The following is a 24,967-nucleotide window of genomic DNA, read 5'->3' as shown; positions in this document are numbered from 1 at the left end:
GCAAACTCTAGCCGGCTCCCTGCCTGTTTCTGGAGAGAGTTTCGTTGGAACACAGCCATGTCGGTTTGCTTCCGTAGTTTCTGCGGCTGCTTTCGTGCGGCAGGTGCGCAGGGGAACGGTTGTGACAGAGCCTGCCGAGTCTCAAATGCAGTCTTTTCTCTCCGGCCCTTCGGAGAAGAAGTCTGCCCTTCCTGCTCTAAATGTCCTGGTCTTTTCACATTGGGGCTTTGGTGGCCTTATTTCCCCACCCAGGAACCCATCAGTGGCTCCCCATGGTCTATGGAATTAATTTGGGGGGGCTTGCTATTGAAGGATTTTCTCTCACTTACCCTGCTTGTATGTACTTCTCCACACACGCATCCCAGCCCCTCGAACCAGGCTCCATACCCTCGCTTACCTGCCCAGCCTTCTCCCGCCCTTGCCCACTGAGAGCTCTCCGCTCGCTGTCGTGTATGTCTGAGGGGATGTAAAAGGCCATGCGGCCTGTCCTCTTACTCATGTTCTCCTTGTTCTTTAGACACTTAGCTCGAGCCCTGCTCTGTTCATGAGGCGTTCCTAAGATGAGCTATATTGATCACGGCCTTACTGATTTGCATGCGTCACCTGTACTACCCTCTTTGGCCCCATTCACGGGTAGTATAGTGAAGGTTACCGATGTGGACTTCCCCCGCACTTGTTTAAGACCCTGGCCTGTCAGGCCCGCTCTCCTCTTGTGTTCCCTCTCTTTATGAATTTTACTAGGACCCATCCCAAGCCCGTCTACTCTTCCTTGCCTCACCCTTCAGTGTACAAGAACTGTGGACTCTGACCACCAAAACCCCTCAGCCTTGTGAATCTTCTCCAAGCCCGCTGCCCCTGCCTTAGGCCACGTTGCCATCATTCCTTCCCAGGGCTACTTCTCAGTGATATTCCTGAAGCTGGTCTTTTTTTCCCCTTGGCGGGAGCACAGATTTAAAAAACATTCATTCTCAGGATTGCTCAAGTGCAGAGTTGACACCTGAGAATTAGTACTTCCCTGTATGTTGTGCTCCAGGCCTGTCAGGTCTCAAGTGCCTTACCCTGGGCTGGATCCTCCCCTTTGTCGTTCCCCACTGCAGTTGATCCTCCCTGCAGTTTCTGGAATGATTTTTTCAGGCACCGATGATGGCCAGTCTGTTTTATAGTTTCCCAAAGGCTAAACGCTAACTCCTTGGATTGACTCCAACTTGTCTTCCATTGTGGTCTCCTGCCGCTTTTGTCCCCAAGCATGAACTCTACGTTCCCTCCATCCTCAACTACCAGGAGCCCCTTTAGTGAGCTGTGCTCTGACACACCTCCAGACCTTTTAACTGAGCTTTCTTCTCTCCCTGGGAACTTCCCCTCTTACTTGGAGAATTCTTACTCATTGCTCACAACCCAGCATGATCTACCTTCTATGGGAAGTTTTCCAGAATTGTGTGGAACTAATTAAGTCGCTCCTTCCTTTTTTCCCCTTAAGCATAATGTACTCACCTTAATTACAGCGTGCATTTCATTTGATGGTAATTAATTTTCTGCATGTTTTTAATCTCTCAGGAAACCAAAGGTTCAAAGCCCCACTTTTATATTAAAACATTTGGAAAGTTTTATACAAGTACTGTTGCCTAAGCCCTACCCCAGGACCAGAACCTCTGGGTGTGGTCTGGACATCAGCATTCTCTTCCTTGAAGCTCCCCGATGATTGTCATGTGCAGCCATTGTCTGAAAGCACTGCACTAGGCTGTGAGCTGCTCAAGAGTGACGACCATGCCAGTTTCATATTTGTGGACCTCTTCTCATTGCTCTTCTTCTCTTCCCCGGTCCTCATACCTCCAAAGGTTGCCTGCTTACAGTGGGAGCTCAATGAAGAGCTGTGGAATTAGTGACCACCTGCTCATTGTTGACTCAGTTACTGGGATTTCGGAAGCAAGGGTTCAGTCAGTTACCACTTCTCTTCCTCAGCACAGGCCTATAGTGGGGGAAGTTTCCAAAGAGAGAGGTCCCATTGGTGCAGAAGTGATAGGTGATCTCATGGTGTACCATAAAATGGCTCTCTGTAATGCTCTTCATTCCTAAGACTTGTGTCTTTAATGCTTTGAACACCCAAGAGGCTGCAATTGCCCTTTCTGGGGGGCTTCGAGAGCTATCCATGTAAAACATATTTGAATATCTCTTCCCCTATCCAGTGGGCATGCTGCATACTAGCCATTTGAGCAAGGATATTAGAGAAGACTGGGCTTCCTTATTAGGACTCTGCTTCTGTGTTTGGCTCTCTGGATTCAGTGAGAGTGGTTTTGGGCCTTCAGAAGCTCTGTCGTGCCCAGGGAGACTTAGGTAACAAGTAGGAAACACTGCTTGATGCGGCGTTCGCTGCCTACACAAGCCGCTGCAGCCGTCTCGGCCTGGCTCAAGGACTTAAATGTCAGACTTCCCAAATGTAAAAGTCAGAGACGTGCTGTAGACTGCATCTGATATTTACAGTTCTTTCTAGCAAAGGTGAGCTGACTTTTGTTGCAGATGTTCTCCATTGCAAATTAGGAAGGTTTTTCTTTTTCTTTTTCATTTGTACATACGCCTTGGATATTATCGCTTTCCTTACTCGTATTTGATTTTGTGAAAGTCCACAGATGCATTTGAACACGTAACGGTCCTTCCCTGTGGCTACTAAAAATAGTAATTGGAAAAAGTGAGGGGTTCGGTAAGAGAAGCCTATTAATTATTTATTATTTAATTAAATTAATTAAATTTAAGAAATCATGTATTATTTATTCATTTGAATAGGTTAAAATTGCAAAAAAAATATAAGTCTTTGAGGCTTAAAAAATTAGTTAACTCTTCCAGTACTGTTTCAGGTGGCTTCTTTTCAGAACTCGAGCGGAGGGTGGCCAAAAGCTGTAATTGACTTTGTACACCAGCCTGGAGCCCCTCTCTTTCTTCCTGTTGTCTTTTTTCCATCATCATTTCCTTCCCTTCTTTTTTTTCTTTTCCTCACACCAATAGTAATATTAACATTTCAGGACCTTGCGCAAAAAGGAACCATGCTCAAAATCCCAAACAAAGGCTCACTCACCTTACTAGAATAGAGAAGGTCCGTATGTGTCCTCACCTTGAGGGCACCACTCAGTGTTACAGGCCATAGACACTTTCCCTTGAGTTGGTTGGCCAGAGAGGATGCAAAGATCTTTCAGTGTAAAAAATATTAGGCCAAATCCTGCTCTATGAACATGCTTCTCTTTGGTAAGTAGTACTTTGTGGAAGATAGACTCCTGTGGGAAAAAGTTAGTGTATCAGCCAAAGGCTGAGTTTATGTCTAAGGCTGTCTTTCATCCAAGTGTGGTAGCCAAAAAAAAAAAAAAAAAATTCTAAAACTTGGGGCGCCTGGGTGGCTCAGTCATTAAGTGTCTGCCTTCGGCTCAGGTCATGATCCCAGGGTCCTGGAATCGAGCCCCGCATCGGGCTCCCTGCTCCACGGGAAACCTGCTTCTCCCTCTCCCACTCCCCCTGCTTGTGTTCCCTCTCTCGCTGTGTCTCTCTGTCAAATAAATAAATAAAATTTAAAAAAATTCTAAAACTTGATCATAGCCTTCAGAAAAAGTAGGACTTATCTGCATAAGTATCCAAATAACAACAATCTGGAATCTGGCCTTTTCAAATATATCCCTATAGATCCTATTACTAGGGCATAGCTTTGGCCCAAGTCAGTCTTCTCTTTCAACATAGCTTTACTTTTTTTCTTTTTAATTGAAGTGTAGTTGACACACAATGTTACATTAGTTTCAGGTGTACATCATAGCGATCTGACAGCTCTTTATATGATGCTACGCTCACCACAAGTGTGGCTACCATATAGCAGTATACAACACTATTACAATACCACTGACTATATTCCCTATGCTGTACCATTCATCCCTGTGACTTACTCATTCCATAACCGGAAGCCTGTATCTTTGACCTCTCTACACCCACTTTGTCAGTCTCCCCACCTCTGTGTCCTCTGGCAACCACCAGTTTGTTCTCTGTATTTATGGGTCTGTTTCTGTTTTCTGTTTCTTTGTTTTGTTTTGTTTTTTTTGATTCCGCATGAGTGAAACCATATGGCATTTGTCTTTCTCTGTCTGACTTATTCCACTTAGCAAAGTACCCTCTAGGTCCATCCATGTTGTTGCAAATGGCACAGTCTTATCATTTTTACGGCTGCATAATATTCGTGTGTGTGTGTGTGTGTGTGTGTCACATCTTCCTTATCTATTTGTGTATCAATGGACACCTAGATTGCTTCTGCATCTTGGCTATTGTGAATAATACTGCAATAAACGTAGAGGGTGCATATATCTTTTCAAATTCGTGCTTATTTTTATTTTTCTTTGACTTAAATTTTGTTTTATCCTAAGAAAATCCCCTTATAAAAGGTGAATATGATCATCACCTCATGGAGATTATTTATCATTGAATTCAGAATACTGCCACAGAATGATTTTTGTAGAAATCCAATTTGTAAATAAACGGTGCAATGAATTATAGAGTAATACATTAGCCATGGGTAACTGAGGTGCTTAAAACAATTTTTAAAAACCTATTGGTTAAAAATTTCTATGAGAAAAATACTATATACATTTCTTAAAATTGTTCTGTTAAGTTTAAATGTGCTTTAAAATGGTGCTGGGGGAAAAGATGTACCCCTTAGGTATTGTCAGAAAGAATCAAAAGCAGCTTATTAGCAAAGAGACAGAAATAGAAATGTGATATTCATCAGGGGAAATGAGGGTATGATTAAATAAATGGAATCAGCCCCCATGTTAGAAAATACTTTAATGAGGAAGTCATGCTTGAGGCCTCTTTTGGTCTTCTGAAAGACTGAGGGGCTGGGCTGGCCAAGCATGGCCTGAGCCCGAGCTGTGGTAGGAAGAGTAGAGAAAGCCTCAGGTCAGGTTCAACCTCCCAAAAGCCCAGCTGAATTAGAATCTTCATTCACTTCATGAAAGGATCTGAGAGTCACAGCCTGGCCTCTCTCAACATCAGAGGTCTGCCTCTAGCTAGTCCTGAGGAGATAGGTCCTAGGGGAGGCACAGATTTCCTGCTTGCCCTTTACATATCTGCAGCTGGTGTGGGGGAGATCTTGCTTGTTCTGTGTCTTTAGAATTAAAATATTCCATAGCCTGGGGCACCTGAATGGCTCAGATGGTTAAGCATCTGCCTTCGGCTCAGGTCATGATCCCAGGGTCCTGGGATCAAGCCCCACGTCTGGCTCCTGGCTCGGCGGGGAGCCTGCTTCTCCCTCTCCCTCTGCCTCTCCCCCTGCTCATGCTCTCTCTCTCTGTATCTCTCTGTCTCAAATGAATAAATAAAATCTTTAAAAATATGTATATTCCATAGCCTGCATCTCCTCCTATCAAATATGTATTAGACAAATACAAACTTTAAGTAAGAAAATGTGCTAGAGAGATTATTTTAATGGAAAGCACATCAGACTAAAAGTGCTTTCAAACTCCGAAGTGCACACAGATCTGTGAGAATCTTGTTCAGATGCAGCTTCTGACTTCTGTAGGTGTGGAGTGGAGCCTTAGAGTCTGAATTTCTAGCAGGTTCCCCCAGGGTGCCGGTGCTTTTGGTCCAGAGGTCATACTCTGATGTGAATGATCTAGAAGACCTGATTTCAAGTACTGGCTTCTCATAGCATCAGTTTCTCTGTCCTTAAAATAAGGGACTTTGGACTAACATACCTTTGAATTCTGATCATCAGCAGCATCATGAGGAGTGGAGGGCAGGAGGGTGGTCTATGTCAAGAGCATAAATCTCTGCTCTGAGTTTTCAGGGAATCCCCATCAGCACACGGCAAAAACAAAATGGAAACGTGGAAACAAACAAGCCAGGAAATACAGTTTGTATTCTGACAATCCCAAAGTATTTCCAGTTTTATTCACTCTGTGCCTTGCTAACATTCAAAGGTCTGGCTTTAACTAGGTCACACAGTCAACAAATGAATCTTCTCATTGTGCTGTGTTTCTCAAATAAGCTAGAAGGGAGGCTGACTCCTGTCCATGGCACACCCGGTGGGACAGTCTAATTACCAATAATATGCAATGTAGGCTCAAAAGATTGTTATCCTTACATCTGAAACATCTTCTTAACCAGAATAGAAGTGAAGATACAACTTGATACTACATTTTGTTTTGCTAAATCTATCACTTATGGAGGAATTTAATACCGTCTTGAAATCTTTCTTATCCTTCAGAATCCTCTCAGGTATTCCCTTCTCAGTGAAACCTTCCCACAGTCAGAATTACCAGCCACCTTTTGTCACCCTGCTCCCAGTTACGCCTCCACTGGAGTGCATACCTCACGGCTGGGCTCCTTCTGTTGTGTGCCTGAGGTCTCCCTCACTGAGTTATGAGCTCCTGAAGCCGTTTGGATGGAATAGAAAGAGTTCAGGGACTCGGAACCCAGGTCCCTGAGTGTGCACTCAGCACCACTCTGTCCTGGTCATTTGTCCCCAGGAGGCCATGGAAGGTTTTGACCTGCTGCCCCACTCATAGTGGCCATGATCAGATGGGGTATTGGGAGGGTGGTGTGAAATAGTGGGTGTGCAGCTGTCTCCCTTTTCTCCTGGCTTAGAGTAGGGCCCCAGATAAAGGCTTGCTCAGGTTCTCCTTAGGTGAGCTCACGGATCATGACTTATCAATCCTTATAGTTCTAGCACTTCAGGAAAAGTTAGGCCGAGTGGGTGCTCAGTAAATTCTTTACAATTGAATTGTTATTAACATTCTCTCTTTTAAGGAGGTTAAGGTGTATTTATTTTAGGCATAGAAAAAATACAAGATGGAGAAGTAACTGTTTGGTTTTCCCCTAGTAGCTGATAGTGCATGCTTTTGTGGAATATATGAAATGTATCTTGAAGTAATTTTTAAAATTCTGACAGAGATTTATTTCTGGTTTGCTAAGTTTAGAAATCCTAAACGCAACAGGAGAAAAGATAAATATTACACAGGAACAAAAAACTATATTTAACAGGCAATTCCTAAAGGTTATCCGTTTTTCTACAGTTATAGGTATAAACTTTCTGGAAGAATTAGAAAAATTGATAATAGTTACCTTTGGGAAGAGGGTCAAGGGCAGGGGAGAAGGAGACTTTTAGTTTCATGTTATATATTTCCATGTGCTTTGAATTTTTGGCCATGTAGGCATATTTGGGTTTTTAAATATACATATATATATATAAATACATACATACATATATATACACACACACACACATATATGTGCGGGTGTGTATTAAGGATATCTGGAGGAATTGAAGGATGGGCCATTTTTATTTTACTCTTTTATATATTAAAATCTCTAATGAGTATTATTTTGGGGTGGCTTAAGTACCAAGTGCTAATGATAAATGTGGGTGCTCTGCCCCTTGTCAAGTCACTGAACCATCTCCATCACAGAAGTAAAGGGCAAGCTCAGCTCACGCAGCCTTTCCTATGTCTGAGCTTTAAGAAGCTCCCAGGGTGGGGCTGTGTTCTCACGCTACTGCCAGTTGGGAAAATCTAGCAACGAGCTATGAGTCCTTAAAGTGCTGGAATCATCACTTCATAAATCTATGGTCTGGCTTAGTGAAGATGAAGCTGCAGGTGACTGCCCAGAATGAGAAGAATGATAGGATATAGAGCCCAGTCCAGCAGGAGCATCAGGCCCCTACAACAAGAAAAGCAAGGGAGTTGCCCTCCTTTGGAATATAGCATGTCCTTTTTATTTTTTGTGAGGGAGGGGCAGAGGGAGAGGAAGAGAGAGACTCTTAAGCAGGCTCCACGCCCAGCTCGGGGCTGGTCGCAGGGCTCCATCTCACAACCCTGAGAGCATGACCTGAGCCGAAAATAAGTCAGAAGCTTAACCGACTGAGCCACCCAGGTGCCTCCATAGCATATCCTTTTTAGAAAGATACTGGATTTTCATTTTTCCTTGGCACTGCTGAGCTGTTTTCCACATTGATCTCCTTACCTCCCACTAGTAGTTGGGAATGAGCCCATTTAGAATGTCTGAGAACAAATGGTGCACCCTTTGTCATATGCTTGGGTAGAATGAAGCAGCATTTCCTCGTAGCTCCCATCGATCATATTCTGCTTCCCTGGACTTAACTGATTCTGTGAGTTAAGGAGAAGACACCTCAGAGACCTTTCAAATTATGCTTTCAGTTCTGGGTGGTACCGCCACATAGGGGCCGGGACAAACTGGGATGTTTTCCTAGGAGGGCAGCCAGGATTGTTAAAGGAATTGTAACCATATTGCATGAAGAATTGCTGATGGGTTGAGATGTAGTCTCTACTCACTTTTCTGTGGTCAGATCATTCACTTCTCTATGCCAATGAACTGGGTTCCATAGTATTAACCTCAAGGGATTGTTGTAAGGAGCAAATACATTAATTCATACAAACACTTAGAGCTGGTAAGGGTTCAGCAATTGCTAGGGACGGGTTTTTGTCCTTGGGGCTGGGGCTATAAGAAAGACTCCCATATCTTTGGACTGCAGCAGCCATGGGCCCCTCCTGCTCTAAAGGAGCTCACCCTCTGGTTTATAGGCATTTTTAAAGTCACAGATATTATTATGAAAAGCTTAGCTATTGATTATTCTTCTGAGAGGCCTGAGTAGCCGACTTGAGCCCCTTGTGCTATAAATAAGAGATTTGCTGCATATGCATTTCCCTGGGTGAATCTGTCTCCTTTGGGAATTCCTTCGCCTTGTGCTGATCCATTATTTAAATTGTCTTGTAACCATGCACTGGGCTTCATGATATGAGTATCTTTTTTTTTTTCTTTTTGAGAAGGCTGCTCTGTTTATGGTTAGCCCCATAATAAAGAAAAATATGTCATTCCCCATCAAGGCAAAGGATGGCCACTCACCCCTTTGCAGTACTCCAGTCTGAATAAAAATGGCTTCTATTTTGTCTTATTGTACAATGGCTCCAACATTTGCCATTCCTGTAGCTGCCTGTACTCAGCTATATGCAGAGCAGCGTCCACATGTCATTGATGTCAAGGTCATCAGACTTTTCCAGGTGTTCTTCTGGGTCCATTAACTGTGTATTAAGCAAATGAATTCAGGGTGAGTGTTTAAATAGGATATTTCCCAAACTAATCTAAAGCAATAAATCAATGTGTTTTTCTAACTTGTTACTTAGATGCTGCTGAGTATCTTGAATGTGCCTTTGAAAAGGAACTATTCAAGTGGTGATTTGGTGAAGGGGGAGTAGAAATGGATGAGAGATGTAGTAGCTTTGTAAGTACCACACCCAGATATAACAAACTTTCATTTATTAATTATGTCATTTCCCTTAGACATTACACACCGTTTTACAAACATCTCTGAAGTGACTTTTGCCATACCTAATACTATTTCATCTTAAGAAAGATTCCAGACAGGGCTTCTGGGGGCCTGTTTGTTTTAGAAGAAGCAAGTGAATTAGACAAACCATAAGAGACTCTTAATCTCAGGAAACAAACTGAGGGTTGCTGGAGTGGAGGGGCTGGGAGGGATGGGGTGGCTGGGTGATGGACATTGGGAAGGGTATGTGGTATGGTGAGTGCTGTGAATTATGTAAGACTGATGAATCACAGACCTGTACCCCTGAAACAAATAATACATTATATGTTAATAAAAAAAAAAAGAAGAAAATTCACAGGGCATCTTGGTGGCTTAATTAAGGGTCCGACTCTTGATCTCAGCTTAGGTCATGATCTCAGGGTCGTGAGTTCAAGCCCCCCATTGGGTTCCACACTGGGCATGGAGCCTACTTAAAAAAAGAAAAAGAAGAAGAAAAGAAAAATCACATGTGTACTCACAGTGACACCAAGAGGGACATCGATCTAACTCCTGATTTTCCATTTGTTTCTACTATGGAAGTAAAGCCAACCATGATAAGTTTAACAGTTCCCAAACTGCAACACTATTTTTCTTCTCCTTAGGCTCCTTAAGCTTCTGACTCCAAGAGAAAGTTTTCTCTTATGAGCAGAGTTTGAGACTATTTTAAGATTAACTCTTGTGGTCTCTAAACCTACCTTCCCTAGCTTCCCTTTCCTTCTTAAGGAAGGGCCAGGGCTTTTAGGAGAGACTAGAGAGAAAGAACCCATGGAATCCTTTAGAGAGTCCCTAAGAGTCTGGCCTTGGCCTGATCATCTGCTACAGGCAGAGATTTGAAGCAGACTGGGAGATTCATTTTGACCAGGAAGACCTTGACTCAGTCTCCCATCTTGGCCTTGTCATGTGCTAAGCTGGGCATTTGGACCAAAGGCAACATGCCTGTGAGTCAAAGTCCAGGATTGTCCTGTGTGGAGACTCCTTGGGCCTGCACCCTATGTACCCATTCTCATGAGCTGAGCAAGAACATCACTGTTTTGTCTTTTGCCTTTGTCATTGGTCATGACAGCTAAAGGTAACCAACAGAGCTTACTTTCCAACTTGAAAGGTGATTTGTATATCCTGAAGGATGTATTTTTTTAAAGGAATTTTTTTCTCGTACAAAATGCTAAAATGTATTTTGTCTCTTGTTCATTTGATCTAACGTGTTAATTACTCCAATCTCTGACATGTTTCTCTGTTTTCTGTGTGTTGCAGGCAGCGTAGTGTACCTTGGCATGATGGCAGGGGCTTTCTTCTGGGGAGGACTGGCAGACAAAGTGGGAAGAAAGCAGTCCCTGCTGATTTGCATGTCTATCAATGGATTCTTCGCCTTCCTTTCTTCATTTGTCCAGGGTTATGAATTCTTTCTCTTCTGTCGCTTACTTTCTGGATTCGGGTAAGGTTTTTTTCCTTCATACTTCATAGTAATGTGTTTATTCTTCATAATTATACATGTTCTCCACTCTAGAGGACCTCATTACTGAGAAATTATCCCTTACCACACTTCTTTCCCTATCTTCATGTTCGCCTTAGGAACCATGATGCTGGTTCTTAGAAATGTAAGTCCAGAAGAGAGGAGAACACACTTCTATGTTCTTGTGGCTGATTCTGGTAGTATTTTACTTCAGGAAATGTGTTTTAGTTTAAATGGAATCTTGTTTCTCTGGCAGAATGCATTCATAAATGTATTTTTCTTCTGAAAATTTAGTTTAAGCAAGAAATAGCCCTGGTCCTACCTATTATGAGCTAGTAAAGGTTCAAACTATTCAAACTTGCTCTTAAATCCAGGATGAGTGTGTCTCAAGCAAATGTTATTTTACTGATCTATGTTAACAGCATATTTAACTTGGTAGAAAGCCTACTTCTTGAGATGTAATATGTTCCATTTGTTAAGTTCCTGATTTTTGTTGAATTAACAGAAGTTGTGACATTGGCCAAGTACAATGGAATAGTATCATAATCCCCCCCCCCCCCCCCGCTTATGCACGGGGGATACATTCCAAAATCCCCAGTTGATGCCTGAAACTGCAGATAGTACCGAACCCTATATAAACTATGCTTTTTCCTCTATATACATACCTATGACAAAGTTTAACTCATCAATTAGGCACAGTAAGAGATCAACAACAGTAACTCATAATAAAATAGAACAATGATAAAAATATACTGTAATGAAAGTTATGTGAATGTGATCTCTCTCAAAGTATCTTATTGTACTCTACTCATGCCTGTTCTTGTGCTGTAAGACAATAAGATGCCTATGTGATGAGATGACATGACGTGAATGATGTAGGCATCTTGACGTAGTGTTAGGCTGTAACTGACCTTCTAATGATGAGTCAGAAGGAGGATCAGTTGCTTCTGGACCGTGGTTGACTGCAGGGAATTGAAACCACAGGTAACTGAGATCCGGGAAAGCAAAACTGCAGAAAATGGGGGGCTGCTATGCAGCCAATGGGGTAGTCATTGTCTTTACAGAGCTTGGAGCACCTGTTAACTCTACGAAGTGAATCCACAGTGGAGGAAAACCCCAGATCTTAATTAGGAGAGTCCAAGATACTCTGCTCTGTTAAGGAAAAAATGAGTAAAAATACAGAATTTCTGTTTGAGAACTTTATTTTCATTAGAGATGTTCTTTCTGAGGTATCTATCATAAGATGAATCTATAGGAATAATATCAAATAAAAGTAAATAAATAGAGAAAGGAAAGGAGACAGTCCTGGGTTATGAGCTTGAGAAGCATATCAGTTGTGGTTGTTGAGAGTGGTAGCCACACAGCAAAACACAGTTTTGCCAAAAGAGAAGGTCAGAGAATGGCAACTTGTCTTCCTTAATTACTTAGACGAGTACTTTAAAATCAGAACTAAGCTGAAAAGGAATATAAGGCATAATAGAGAAAGACTATGATCTGGTTACTTCGGGGGTACAAAGATTTCCAAATGCAAACTAAGGGATCACTTTATGACCAAAATATCTTTAAAAATTTTTATATCATTTTATGCCACAAGATGTATGTGCATATTGAGACTGGTGGATTATTCACTGATTTTTCGGATGTGCTTTTTCATCTTTTTATAGCCCTTCATATGCTACATTCTGCACACAGTGGGCACTTTGCAAATATGTGACTAAGTCACCCAGATCAGGAGCTTTCCTTAGAGTGAAGACATTCCCGTAGACCATTCCAGTAAACCAAGAAGGCTAGAAAGTCTGGGAAAGTGTAAAAATATTTTTTCCTTGGGAAAAAAATGATAAAAATCAATAATTCGCTTTGTAATGAATGATAGAGAAAGGAGGCTTTCCCTTGGTGCTCAGAGGTCTGTGTGAAATTGGCGAAGTACACAGATGACCTGGGGAGGTAATTTGGATCATGGATTCAAGGGGCTGCAGCAGTGAATTGGGGTACCTGAGGAAGAACATGTTTTATTTGGGGCTATTTGTTAAAGGACCTTCTCAGCGTCCTTAAGATAAGACATTCTTGCCACCAGGAAAGGCTAAGGCTTCCGTTTACTTTCTCTTACCTATGTAATACCACTGGCCTGTCAGGATAAGGCTAACAGCCTAAGTTCTGAACTTTCCAGCCCTTTCCATTTAGTCTTATCAAGGAAATTTCAGTGATATCCATAGACTCAGAGGTACCTGACTGTGGTCAAATTATGATGGCAGTTTTAATTGCCAATTCTGGACTGTGATGTGGTCAACCCAATTGACTGCAGAGAAAAGGGCCATTATGGTGGCTGCGGAATACTCCAAACTAATGGACTGTCTAGAAGTTAATTCAAGGGCAAGACAGAAGCAGAGACTGCCTGGGTATATTCATGATATCATCGTCCTCCCCGTCACAGATCATTCTTCAGCCAGCAGCTCAGGGCTGCTGACTTCTAAATAACGTAATCTACCTGGCAAAGCACAGACTGTGTATTGCTAATTCAGCTAGCCTCCATAAATTGTGATACCAGAGGTTAACGCATTGTGCCTTTGCCAAGTTGGCACAGGACTGGGAATCCAGAAATCCGAGTCCACCCTACCCTTGCCCTTTACTGGGGACCTGGGAGAGTCATTCTGGTTTTCCAGCCTGATTCTTTTCTTGTTTTTTTGTTTTTATTTTTATTTATTTTTGTTTCAAGTTTTTATTTAAATTCTAGTTAGTTAACATATAGTGTAATACTGGTTTCAGGGGTAGAATTTAGTGATTCCTCACTTACGTACAATACCCAGTGCTCATCACAACAAGTGCCCGAATGCCCATCACCCATCTAGCCCATCCCCTTGCCCACCTCCCTTCCAGCAACCCTCAGTTTGTTCTCTGTAGTAGAGTCTCTTTGGTTTGCTTCCCTCTCTTTATTTTCCCCTTTCCCCTATGTTCATCTGTTTTGTTTCTTCAATTCCACATATGAGTGAAATCATATGGTATTTTTCTTTCTCTGACTGACTTATTTCACTTAGCATAATACACTGTAGTTCCATCTATGTTGTTGCAAATGTCAAGATTTCCTTCTTTTTGATGGCTGCATAATATTCCGTTGTATATATATAACCACATCTTTATCCATTCATCTGTTGATGGACATCTAGGCTCTTTCCATAGTTTAGCTATTGTAGACATTGCAGCTATAAACGTTGGGGTGCATGTGCCCCTTCGGATCACTACATTTGTATATTTGGGGTAAATACCTAGCAGTGCAATTGCTGGGTCATAGGGTAGCTCTATTTTTAACCTTTTGAGGAAACTCCATACTGTCTTCTAGAGTGGCTGTACCAGTCTGCATTCCCACCAACAGTGTAGGAGGGTTCCCCTTTCTCCACATTCTCGCCAACATCTCTCGTTTCCTGTGTTGTTAATTTTAGCCATGCTGACTGGTGGGAGGTGGTATCTCATTGTAGTTTTGACTTGTATTTCCCTGCTGATGAGTGATGTTGAGCATCTTTTCATGTGTCTGTTGGCCTGATTCTTCTTTTGTGAGAAGAGATGGAGATTCCTGAGGCTGGGGGTGCACCTGAGGGGGGAGCCCAGGTGGCAAAACAGTCAGAGTTTTGTGGGATCTAAGCGCTGAGGGGACCTGAGAACTGAAGTTGTTAAGGAAAAGGAAGAAAGTTATTTTTCTTCCTCAGCCGAGTTCACAGGCCATGTCACCTCTACACAACATGGGAGGCACCACCCCCATGAGAGAGGGCTTTTCTCAGCAGCTCTAGAGTTCCATTTGGACACCCTGTCTCTGAATCTCTGGGCCGTCTCAGCCAAGGCTCTGCTTTCTCCAGAGATATTTTTTTCTACGTAGTTAAGAGCTCCCTCTATCCCCATCTGATTTGGGTTTTAAATTGAGTAAAACTAAATGACCAAGGAAATAAGGCTTCAGAATGTTGGGATTCTTCTGTTGCAGGCCTCTGGCGCTCAGACCCATCAACGCTCCATGCATTTCCCAGGAATGTTGCTCTCGCCATCTTTTCTGCTTCAGAGGTTCTTCTCCCAGAGCCCTTAGTGCTCAGGGCCTCAGAGAGGCCCTTTCTAAGACCAGCCCTCCCTGCAAATACTTGCTTTTCATGTGTTTATTTCTCTTCTCCTCCGGATTGTAAATTCCAAGACGCTGGGCTTGTCTGCTTAAGGCAAGGCAGGTTTGGTTACCCTAAAGGACACCAGTCCTGCCAGAAGTGGACCTATGGCTTTGGCTAGTTGATCATGGTGTTGTTGCCAGAAGTGAAATAGATGGGAAGTTTGCTGAAGTCTTACTTGATCTGTATTAGCAGAATTCTAGGTCAAGTGGATGAAAGTTTAACTTGAATCATAAAAAGTCATGAGGCTCAGGAGACAGTCATGGCCCATCAGTGAATTCCCAGACTCGAGCCAGTTCGCAGACCCAGAACTCCTCAAATGAAGGGGAGACTGGGTCCCTTGAGGAAGAACCCCAGGACACCACTGAAACTATATACCTTAATCTTTCACTCAGCCCTTCCCAAGGGACTTATGGCCTGTTGCTAGGGCAGCGATGCTGAGGGGAAAGAGATAATCAGCCTTTGAGGGGCTCACCGGCTCTGAACTGACACTAATTCCAGGAGACCAAAAACGTCACTGAGATCCACCAGTCGGTGTAGGGGTTCATGGAGGTTGGGTGATAATGGAGTTGTAGCTCAGGCTACGTCTCAAAGGGGGTCCAGTGGGTCCCTGAATCCATCCTGTGGTTATTTCCCGGTTCCAGAATGCATGACTGGAATAGACATTGTTACGGATAGAATCTCCACGTTGGTACAGCTCCTGTTCACTAGTTCCACACGCTGGGAATTTCAGAGGAGGAAGAGAATTTCTGGGTCACAGGCAGAGCCTTCATTTTGCAGATTAAGGTGCAGTGATGGAACCAGGAAGACACAGCTAGGACTTAAGTCACAACTAAGTCCTTTTGAACTGGCAACTCTGTACTCAACTAAACTGCCTTCTGAATCCAAGATCAAGATGCCTTTGTGTCAGTTTTATTGCAAATGCCACAGGTTTCCAGCTGTTCTGTCTTATTTCGTGGCTGAAGCATCATTAGCAGCACGGTGTTAAATTCCTGTTTCTGCATATCAGGGAGACTGTGAAGGAGTGCTTCATTTAGCCTGAGGTCTACCTGGGTTTACGGTTTCATTGCCTCTAAATGTGCTTTCCTCTTAATTTCCCACACCAAGTCATGAGTATATTTTGTTAGAAACATAAATATGTCCAGCTGCCGTATTCTGTGTGACTTTAAATATTTATTCAGTACGACGATTTTCCAGCTAGGGACAACAGTGTGAGTGAGGAATAGGGCATCATGAATTATTATTCTCTCTCTCACTTCCCTAAGTGAATCTCACACCAGGGAACAGACACTTCCCTCTTCTCTTTTGTTACAGAAAATTAGAAAGATGGGAAATGGAGTTGACACCACTGATTCATTTTCATTTGCCCCAGAATTAAATTATTTGTTTCCAGTCACTGTTAATTATGGGAATGATAATGCTTCAGATGCTGGGCAATGTCAGAGTTGGGAGCTTCTCACTGAGGGCCTGGCACGGCTAAGCATAAAGGTCAGGAGAAAAATATAACAGCAACAGAAATTAAAATGAAATTTCTATGTATCTGTATGTCATCGGGAACAAAGAGTCATTTCTCCCTCTGCAAATGGAGCCTCACAAATGCATACTTCATAGCTATTTGCTATATCCCTCTATGGTTTCCTTAGGCCTGTGTTGTCCAACAGGCAGCATGCCCCTACCAAGCGCTTGAAATGTAGCCAGCCTGACATGAGCTGTAAATGCAAATTACATGGCACTGGTTTCAAAGACTTGGCACATACAGAAGAGTGCAGAATACCTCACTGATAATTTATATATTGATTACATGTTAAAATGACAATATCTGAATATGTTGAGTTAAATGAATGTATACTAAAATTAACTTCACCTGATTTTTTTTTTTTGCTTTGTCTTAATATCTTTTCTAGAAAATGTAAAGTTATATATGTGGCTCACGTGGTACTTCTTTTAGAAAGCACTGTCTTAGACAATGCCTTTTATGAAAATTTCCCACAAAGAGTTTACCTTTTGGGCCTACTTTATTTCCCAGTATGCCCTTTGGCACAGGTGCCATTGATCCCAAGAGAGAAGTAACAGAACAAAAGATCTTCCAGACTTACAATTTATAATTGTGGAAAAATGAGCCATATGCATTTTTTAGAAAAGACTCTGTAAGCTCCTTGAAGGCAGGAACTTGGGTTCTTCGTTCTTGTACCTCCAGCAACTGTGATGTACCTTGCCCAGAGTTCAGCTGGAAGGGGTAGGGATGGGGGTTGATGGATGAATAGGTATATGGTGGGTGGATGAGAGGGTGAGTGGAGGCATGGATGAGTAGATACATACAGCAAGTGTCTGGAGAAGTCTGCAGGTTTTTGTCATCATTTCTTACAGATCATCTTAGTGATCATCACTATCTTTATTCATGACCCCATTCCCCTGTGGGAATGGATTTTTCCAGCTCTCTCAAGAGCTCGATTAATTTTTTTTCAAGACAGCGTTAGAATCCTCATCTATGGCTACACCCGTTCCCTGTGGCATTCTGTGCTGCTGTGGATACAATAGGTTTGGGTGCTTAGGGCACCAACCTGATTGCAAACAAGGGCTAGGGAAGCCATTTTCTTAGAAACACAACTTATACCCAAATTGTATATTTACATCTCAATATTTTTAAAATAGTCAAGTTTCTACCAATTATTCTATCCATAGTTCATACAATATTGGAAAATAACAACTGCCCCTATCAAAGAATATGATTTTTTAATCTGTGACTTTGGACAGTGGGGAATTAAAGCTATCCAAATGACACAACCTTTAGCACTGCCACTGGGCATAGGAGAGTCCCCTTCTCGATTTGATGATTGGTTTGGTTACCGGTAAGTGTTCTTCTCCTGTTTCTATCTTGAGTACTCATCATGAACAGGTACCTTCTAATCAATACAGCAATCTCATTTTCTGTGCCACCCCAGCCCATTCAGAGACTGTTAGATCTGTGTTCTTTTCTCTAAGCTTCTGTGATAGTCTATTTACTTTCATGAAAAGGAAGTCACTGAAGAGTCCTTCTTTGGGGCTGCTGCTTTAATTGTTTATTTCTGGGTCCAATTTAAAATGTAGTGAATTGGTTCGGAATTGCCTGGCAGTCGGTATAGTTGATTTTCCTTTTTTGTTGATTCTGAGTGAGGATTAAAAGGATATTTTCATGCAATTTTTTTGTAATTGTGATTCCCAGTATAGACTACACCAGTGTTCTTTTTATAAACCCATAATACCCATCTTAAAATAAAAGCTGTCAGAGTCAGCTCTTGGTGGACTTTGCCCTCCGCCTGTTGTCAGTATAGAACACGTGACTTTACAACGCATATTCAACTTCCTCCTTAATTCTGTCCACCCATAATGCCCCATTTCCCAATGGACATGGGAGATAGAAGATTGAGGTGAAAGACTGTTTGACAGTCACATGGTGAAATAAGTTAGAATGAAAGTATTCTTTGTTACATGCTTACTGGGGAATTTCGGCAGAACAGAATCACTCAGGAGAACCCCTCCTTGGGACAAGAAGTCATCAGACATTCCACAGTTTCTCCTCTAAACTCTCATAGTTTCTCCTCCCATTTTAAGTCCAACTACTCTTTTTATCCACAGCCTCCCTCTTTCACTGCAGAACCCTGAGCCCTTCCCTGTCTTTGCTTCAATAGCCAGCATAAGTCAGTATGATGAGGTACGGGGACAAACATAGTCCACCAGAGTTGCCATCTGCACCGGAGTAATGGGAGGTGTGGCAGTGAAATTTGCAGCCTTCCAACAGTCAGGCTTCCCAGTTTCTCAGTGAAGTTTGTGCAGACAGTAGTATTTGGCATTCTCTTTCATCCTGCTACGCTAAACGGACTTACATTTATGTGTCTCATGTTCCCAACAGAGAAGCTGTGTCTGTAAAGCTGACATACCCTTTGCCTTACACAATATCCCACTTGTAAATTTGCCTTAGATTACTGAGGGAAATAAATATGTTTCGTGATATTCATCAGACGCCTAGTATTGAGTCATATGTAGGCCTTTTGAGGTGGGGGGTGTGTGTGTGTGTGCGTACATGTGGGCCCACGTGCATGTAGAATGGGGTTGGAGAGTGGTCCCAACTTATTCTAGAATGTGTTTTAATACATTTTTTTAAATTTCTTTATATTTCTACAATTAAAGTTGTAAAAATGTAAACTTAAGCTTACTTAAGAATAACTCCAACTCTGAAATTCCAAATATCAGTGCTCTGTTTCAGTTGTATCAATTCAATTATTTTGAATTTGGCTAATCCTCCACCTCTATAGAGTGTGGATTTCAATTATTATTCCCTCTATGCCTCCTTTTACTGAAGATAATTAATATTTGACCTTTTTGACAGTTAATAAAATGGACTTAATATCTGATCCTGAGAAAAATTCTTTACAAACCACCCTGATCTGATGGCTTCATTATGTAAATATTCCATCAAAAATGAACTTGAGAAAATTTCAACAGTAGCTAACTGATCATTATATAACGAACAATAAAAAGGTCCCTCTGCTAACTGGATTTAGAGATATATTACATATCAGGTAATGTAAAAGATAACCATTTCATGCCTTATATTATGAATTTTTAGTATAAAACAAGGTATATTTTCCATATTAAATCCCCATTACAAGAGTTTCTCAACCTCAGCACTGTTAATATTTTCGGATGGATAATTCTTTGTTGCAAGGAGCTGTCTTATGTATTTTAGGACTTTTAGTAGCATCCTTGGCCTCTGCTTATTATGCCAGTAACACCTCCTGGGTTGTGACAGCTAAAAATGTATCCAACCATTGCCAAACGTCTGTTGGGAGGGGGAGAACACAATCAACCGTATTTAAGAACCACTGATACATGGGACTTCGAGAACTGCCATTCAAATATTTGTTACCTCTTCATGTATTCCCAGAAATTTTATCTTGATACAATAAAACAAATCAGGAAATGCATAGCCCCTCACACAAAATACTGAACTATTGATGTAGAACAATGAGAACTTTTCTTTCTTTTTTTTTTTTTTTACTTAGAAAAATGGGGGGGGCAGCTTTTTCCTATCTTCAATACTTAAAGTTTGAACAAAATCATATTGTGATGAAAACTTATGCTTTATCTCTTACCTGAATTTTTATTGTTGTTGGTAATTATAGCATTCTGCAGCAATTTTCTTTAAGGTACCAAGGTATTTTGGAAGTTCCTAGAGTGCCGAAGAGGGTTGCACAGTGTCTTATGCCCAGGGGTTCCAAGTAACTTTTTTCACCAGGGCACCTGGTCAAGAGGTGACCATGCAACTCAGACATAGACTGATTTCAGGAACTCTTTGGGGGCTCTATTGCTATCGGAACCTCCATTCCAGCACCCACAACTTCTCTCATAATTACATTGACCCAGAACATAAGATGTATGTTTCCATTCATGGGAGATCTTTACGTCCTCAGAACAAGTTACCCCAGTCCTTTTGGAGTGGCACCTCCATCAGCAGAGAAATCCAGCTCTTTTGAGGAGCATTGAGTGCATGTCCTGTGGGCCAGGTAATGGGGATTCGAAGATGAATGGGATATAGTCCTCACCCTCAAAGAGCCTTCAGTCTAGTGTAAACAATGTTTAAGATCTCTGCCGGTGTATGAAACACTAGTAATAGTTAACATTACAGCAGGCTGTAATGTTTTTTTCTGCTTAAAGACTGTCACAGTAACACGAGGAGTAATGTTTTCCCTAAAATGGATGATCAGCCCACAGTGAGAACTATGAATGCTTGCATTGTTTTGTAGGGCTCTGAATCTGAAGAACTTTGCAAAGGATTTCAATAGACTCCCTCACTCATTCTTCAGACTCATTTATCCATTGGTATTAGAGTTCTTTGCAATCTGCTTTGCAAACAGATATTGCAGGACATCCATGCAAAAATAACCACCTTGAAAAAGAGGCATTGAATCAGAACCAGCTGGATTTGCTTATATTCCCCTAAAAGTTGGTATTCTTTTACACAACAATAATTTGTGGAAAGCCAACAGGCAAGTCTACAATCTTCCGCTTGCCACTTTAGCCACCCCAGAGTACATTTATCTCGTTTCCCAGTGGCCTGGCGTATCTTACATGCAATTGTGGCTTCATGAAGTGTGAGTGATAGCTCTTAACATATGGAATGTACAGAATCCTGATGAAACATTAATTGGGACGTGAAAAGTCCATAAAAACCGGGACTCTTTATGCATTGAGAAGTGAAGGCATAGATTAGGGACCTGGGACTTTATGATGCAGAAAAACGGATTCTTCACATCAAATGAAAAAAGCAGTAGCATTAAATGATTTATGTCACAGCCATTTTATTTCCTATTAAAATTGTGTGTTGTAATGAAACCACTTTAAATCTGTTCAGAGCTTTGTGGAATTTTAAAATTCAGCCAGCTGTCCATGGTTTCTGGTCCTTGAGAAGCCAGGGAGAGAACTGTGGGAGTCTGATGTGGTGTGGGATAGAGCCAGCTCTGACGCCCACCACATGCATTTCTTTCTTGTGTGGGGGGGCCCACTTGATGACCTTGGACTGCTTGGCTACCCCTAGTGTGATGGCGCCAAATCACCACGTGCTGTATCTGAGGTCACGTGGAGCTTAGGAATTTTGGGTAGAACTGCCACATTCATGGCCCAGAGGAGCAGATATAGATGCTTCAAGCTAGTCTTTTTTTCAAGTCTTTGAATAGCAATTCCCACTAAGAAACATATTGCAATCCAATATACATTTATATACATATTTATTTGTGTATATATACATTTATATGTAGACACGTATATGCATATATGTATGTACTTTCTACATTATAAATATGTTCGTCATGAAGACTAAAGTTTCATGAAATGTTACTCATCCTTATTACTTGAGTTGTACGTAACCATTTTCATCTCTATTTCAATTTTTAAAATTCTGTGTATAGCTACTAAATTAATTTCATAGCCCATAGATTGAAAAGCATTGGCCTAAGTGATCTGCCCATGTCTAGCAGTAGATAACCACCGTATCACTTTAAGCAGGGGCAAATGAATGAAGTGGTGCTGTATTTTGACCTCCCATTTGCTGCAGAATGACATTATGAGTCCCGTGATTCGATTGCTACATCTAGTTTGCTACAGATAAGGCCTTTCTTTAACTTTCATTTGCTAAGGTCACTGCCAATACTTCTTTATCACATCAAAGGCTCCGAGGAAATCAGTTATTGCTAACTGCATAAATACATGTTCTACTTCTTGACATGAAATGTCAATAGCAATTTACCTTACGGAAATCTGAACATAAAGGAATCGGCACATATTTTTAAAACTGTATTGCTAAGTGTTTTCTCTGTAATTTGTGTATATTGTTGTACATCTTTCAAAAAATATTTAAGAATTCATATACTGTTTGGAATGATGGTAAGTAATGTTGTCTCATTCTTTTTTTTTTTTTTTTTTAAAGACTTCATTTATCTTACAGAGAGATACAGCGAGAGAGGGAACACAAGCAGGGGGAGTGGGAGAGGGAGAAGCAGGCTTCCCGCGGCGCAGGGAGTCCGATGTGGGGCTCGATCCCAGGACCCCGCGATCACGACCTGAGCCGAAGGCAGACGTCCAACGACTGAGCCACCCAGGCGCCCCTAATGTTGTCTCATTCTATCTTACTTTCTGAGACAGTGTTTTTTAAAAATTGGGGGTCAAGACCTGTTTGAAATTTGGATGAGATCTAGGGCCCATCTGCCTAGAATGAACAAAATATTTATTCCGTAGACCCTCACTGGAGAACCCTTAACCTGAATGGAAGTCACTGTTCATGTCAACATCCCTTATAGTTACCCTACTGGAAGGAAGCATTGTACCCCGTTCTATTGGTGTGGAAACCAGCAGCACCTTATTTGATTCTACCAGTGCGCATACACATGTACTGAGGCAGCAATGAGATCTACTGGGTTGAGACCAGAGCAGTCAGGAAGCAACCCCATTGGGCCTGCGTCCATCAGCACAACAGCCTGACTGGGCTGCAGGACCAGCTGCTGCAGAGTGACAGGGAGTAAGTCCAGCTGCAGACACCCTCCCAGAAATGTTTGAAGCTCTTTCCAAAGTCACCATGTCGTGGGTAGGACATATCCTAGTCTCTCTTTTTAAAAATGTGTTCATTAAAATATTCACTAGATTAGACCCAATAGTGTAATTTTTGCAAATACGTAGAACATTCAACCCTGAGCGGAAAGCCCCTCAGATTCTTATGCAAGGTAAGATCTCTAAACCCCATGACTAGGGCACCACTGCCACCTTTTGGTAACATCCCTTAATTGCAGGTTCTGGAGGGATAATAAACCTATATTAAGCAGATTATAATATTAAAGTTCTAAAATGATAGAAAATATACATCTCTGGATATGCTGGGATAGAGAGAGAGCGTGTGTTGTTAGAGCTTGCTTTGGTTCTGCCCTTTGCAGCTCCCATAGCTGTCCTGGCTCTGATTTCAGGTATTCTCTGTCCCTCTTGGCAGGATCGGAGGAGCCATTCCCACGGTGTTCTCCTACTTTGCCGAAGTGCTGGCCCGAGAGAAGCGGGGGGAGCATCTGAGCTGGCTCTGCATGTTCTGGATGGTTGGTGGCATCTACGCCTCTGCCATGGCCTGGGCCATCATCCCGTATTATGGTAAGAGGCTGGCCTGACGCGAGCCGGCAGCCATCTTATTTTACTTCAGCCTCCATTCTGTCCCTTTCCTGTCTTGTAAATGCTGGTTTGAGAATGACACTGGCGTGATCAAGTTTTTCCCTTTTGTAATATCTAGGATTTTCCCTCTAGTACAGAGAACCAGTGGTCCTGTAGGAATATTGTTGCCTTTTGCTGTTTTTCAAGTGATCACTTTCATTGGCTTTCTGTGTGCTATCAACTCTGGGGTCCCCACCCAAATGGACATGAGAGGAGACACAGGTCATAATCAGCATATAAGGCAACAGGACTTACTGTTGTTTGGGGGACTGTCATACACATCAGGCACACACAAGTGCCTTTATTCCTCCCCTCTGGGTCCAGTCCAAAGCTCAACCCCATGTCAGCCCCGCCTCTGCTGGCAGCTCAGAACCAGGATGAGAGCAGGAAGACTCCTGTCTTGTCATGGACCATCTGTTTGCGGAGCTTAAGAGGTGACTCGACTGTCCTTGCTGCCCGGATCCCTCCACAGTTTCTTCTAAGCACTTGCTGTTCCTGCCATCTCTGAACACTTAAAGGTCTCCTGTTTCTGGGCAGTAAGCATTGTCCTGCTTAGAAGCCAGAAACTTCCAGGTGCTTCACCCACAAACAGTGAAATGCAGGGAGAGGTTCACAGAATCCAGGAACCAAATTCAATATATAAGACAAAAGGGAGGGGAGGTGTTCTGATTGTGTGTGTGTGTGTGAGAGAGAGAGAGAGAGAGCAAACATGTTAAAGTTTACAAATTATCAATATTGTGTAAATTAAAACCACATGTGGACTTTAAAAACTCACTCTTTGAAAAAAAAAAACAAAAAAACAAAACAAACAAACAAAAAACTCACTCTTTGTTCAACCTAAAATCTAATTGATCATTGGGTAAAAAATTAGATTTCAAAAATTCACTTTTGGATCATTTTCTTTTTTTCCTGCTTTTGTTTTATAACAGAGCGATTTTCACTATAAAACCTAGTTCTGTTAGGGAACAACCATGGGTAAATTTGATTCATTGCTGAAATCAAAGACAAGATGTAGACTTTAGTATTCAAATGCACTGTAGTTTGTTTTATCGTACTGAGTTACAAAATTCATGTTTGTCACACTCTTTCTTTTAATAAACCTAAAAAGTTACATGCAAATCAAAATTGTATATAACAATAACAAGGAAGGCATAAGGAATTGGTTACTTGGCCTAAAGAGAACTTTTCTTTGCCAAACACTTAAGTTGAGTGTGGCGTGCCAAGCTCAAGTGATGGGTTTTCCTTTTTTAAACTCTGGTCAGTTCAGGGCCAGAGATACCCTCACACAGGCAGTTACTCATGTCCACCCTAAGGCTT

At 41.9% G+C, this 24,967-nt stretch overlaps 1 protein-coding gene across 5 annotated transcripts in view; it reads left to right on the top strand.

The window, feature by feature from the left end:
* The window catches only part of SV2C (synaptic vesicle glycoprotein 2C), a 455,323-nt gene that overhangs the window by 335,901 nt on the left and 94,455 nt on the right, over positions 1-24,967 (top strand). For all 5 annotated transcript variants that reach the window (XM_032404170.1, XM_032404168.1, XM_032404169.1 and 2 more), the window contains 2 exons: positions 10,595-10,775; positions 23,442-23,593. In XM_032404170.1, coding sequence (XP_032260061.1) covers positions 10,595-10,775; positions 23,442-23,593 — 333 coding nt within the window. The remainder of the gene's footprint in view (positions 1-10,594; positions 10,776-23,441; positions 23,594-24,967) is intronic.

Source organism: Phoca vitulina, unplaced genomic scaffold (genome assembly GCF_004348235.1).
Source record: "Phoca vitulina isolate PV1807 unplaced genomic scaffold, GSC_HSeal_1.0 scaffold6, whole genome shotgun sequence".
Classification (NCBI taxonomy): Eukaryota; Metazoa; Chordata; class Mammalia; order Carnivora; family Phocidae; genus Phoca; species Phoca vitulina.
Note: the sequence above shows the minus strand (reverse complement) of the source record. Positions and strands in the feature narration are given on the sequence as shown.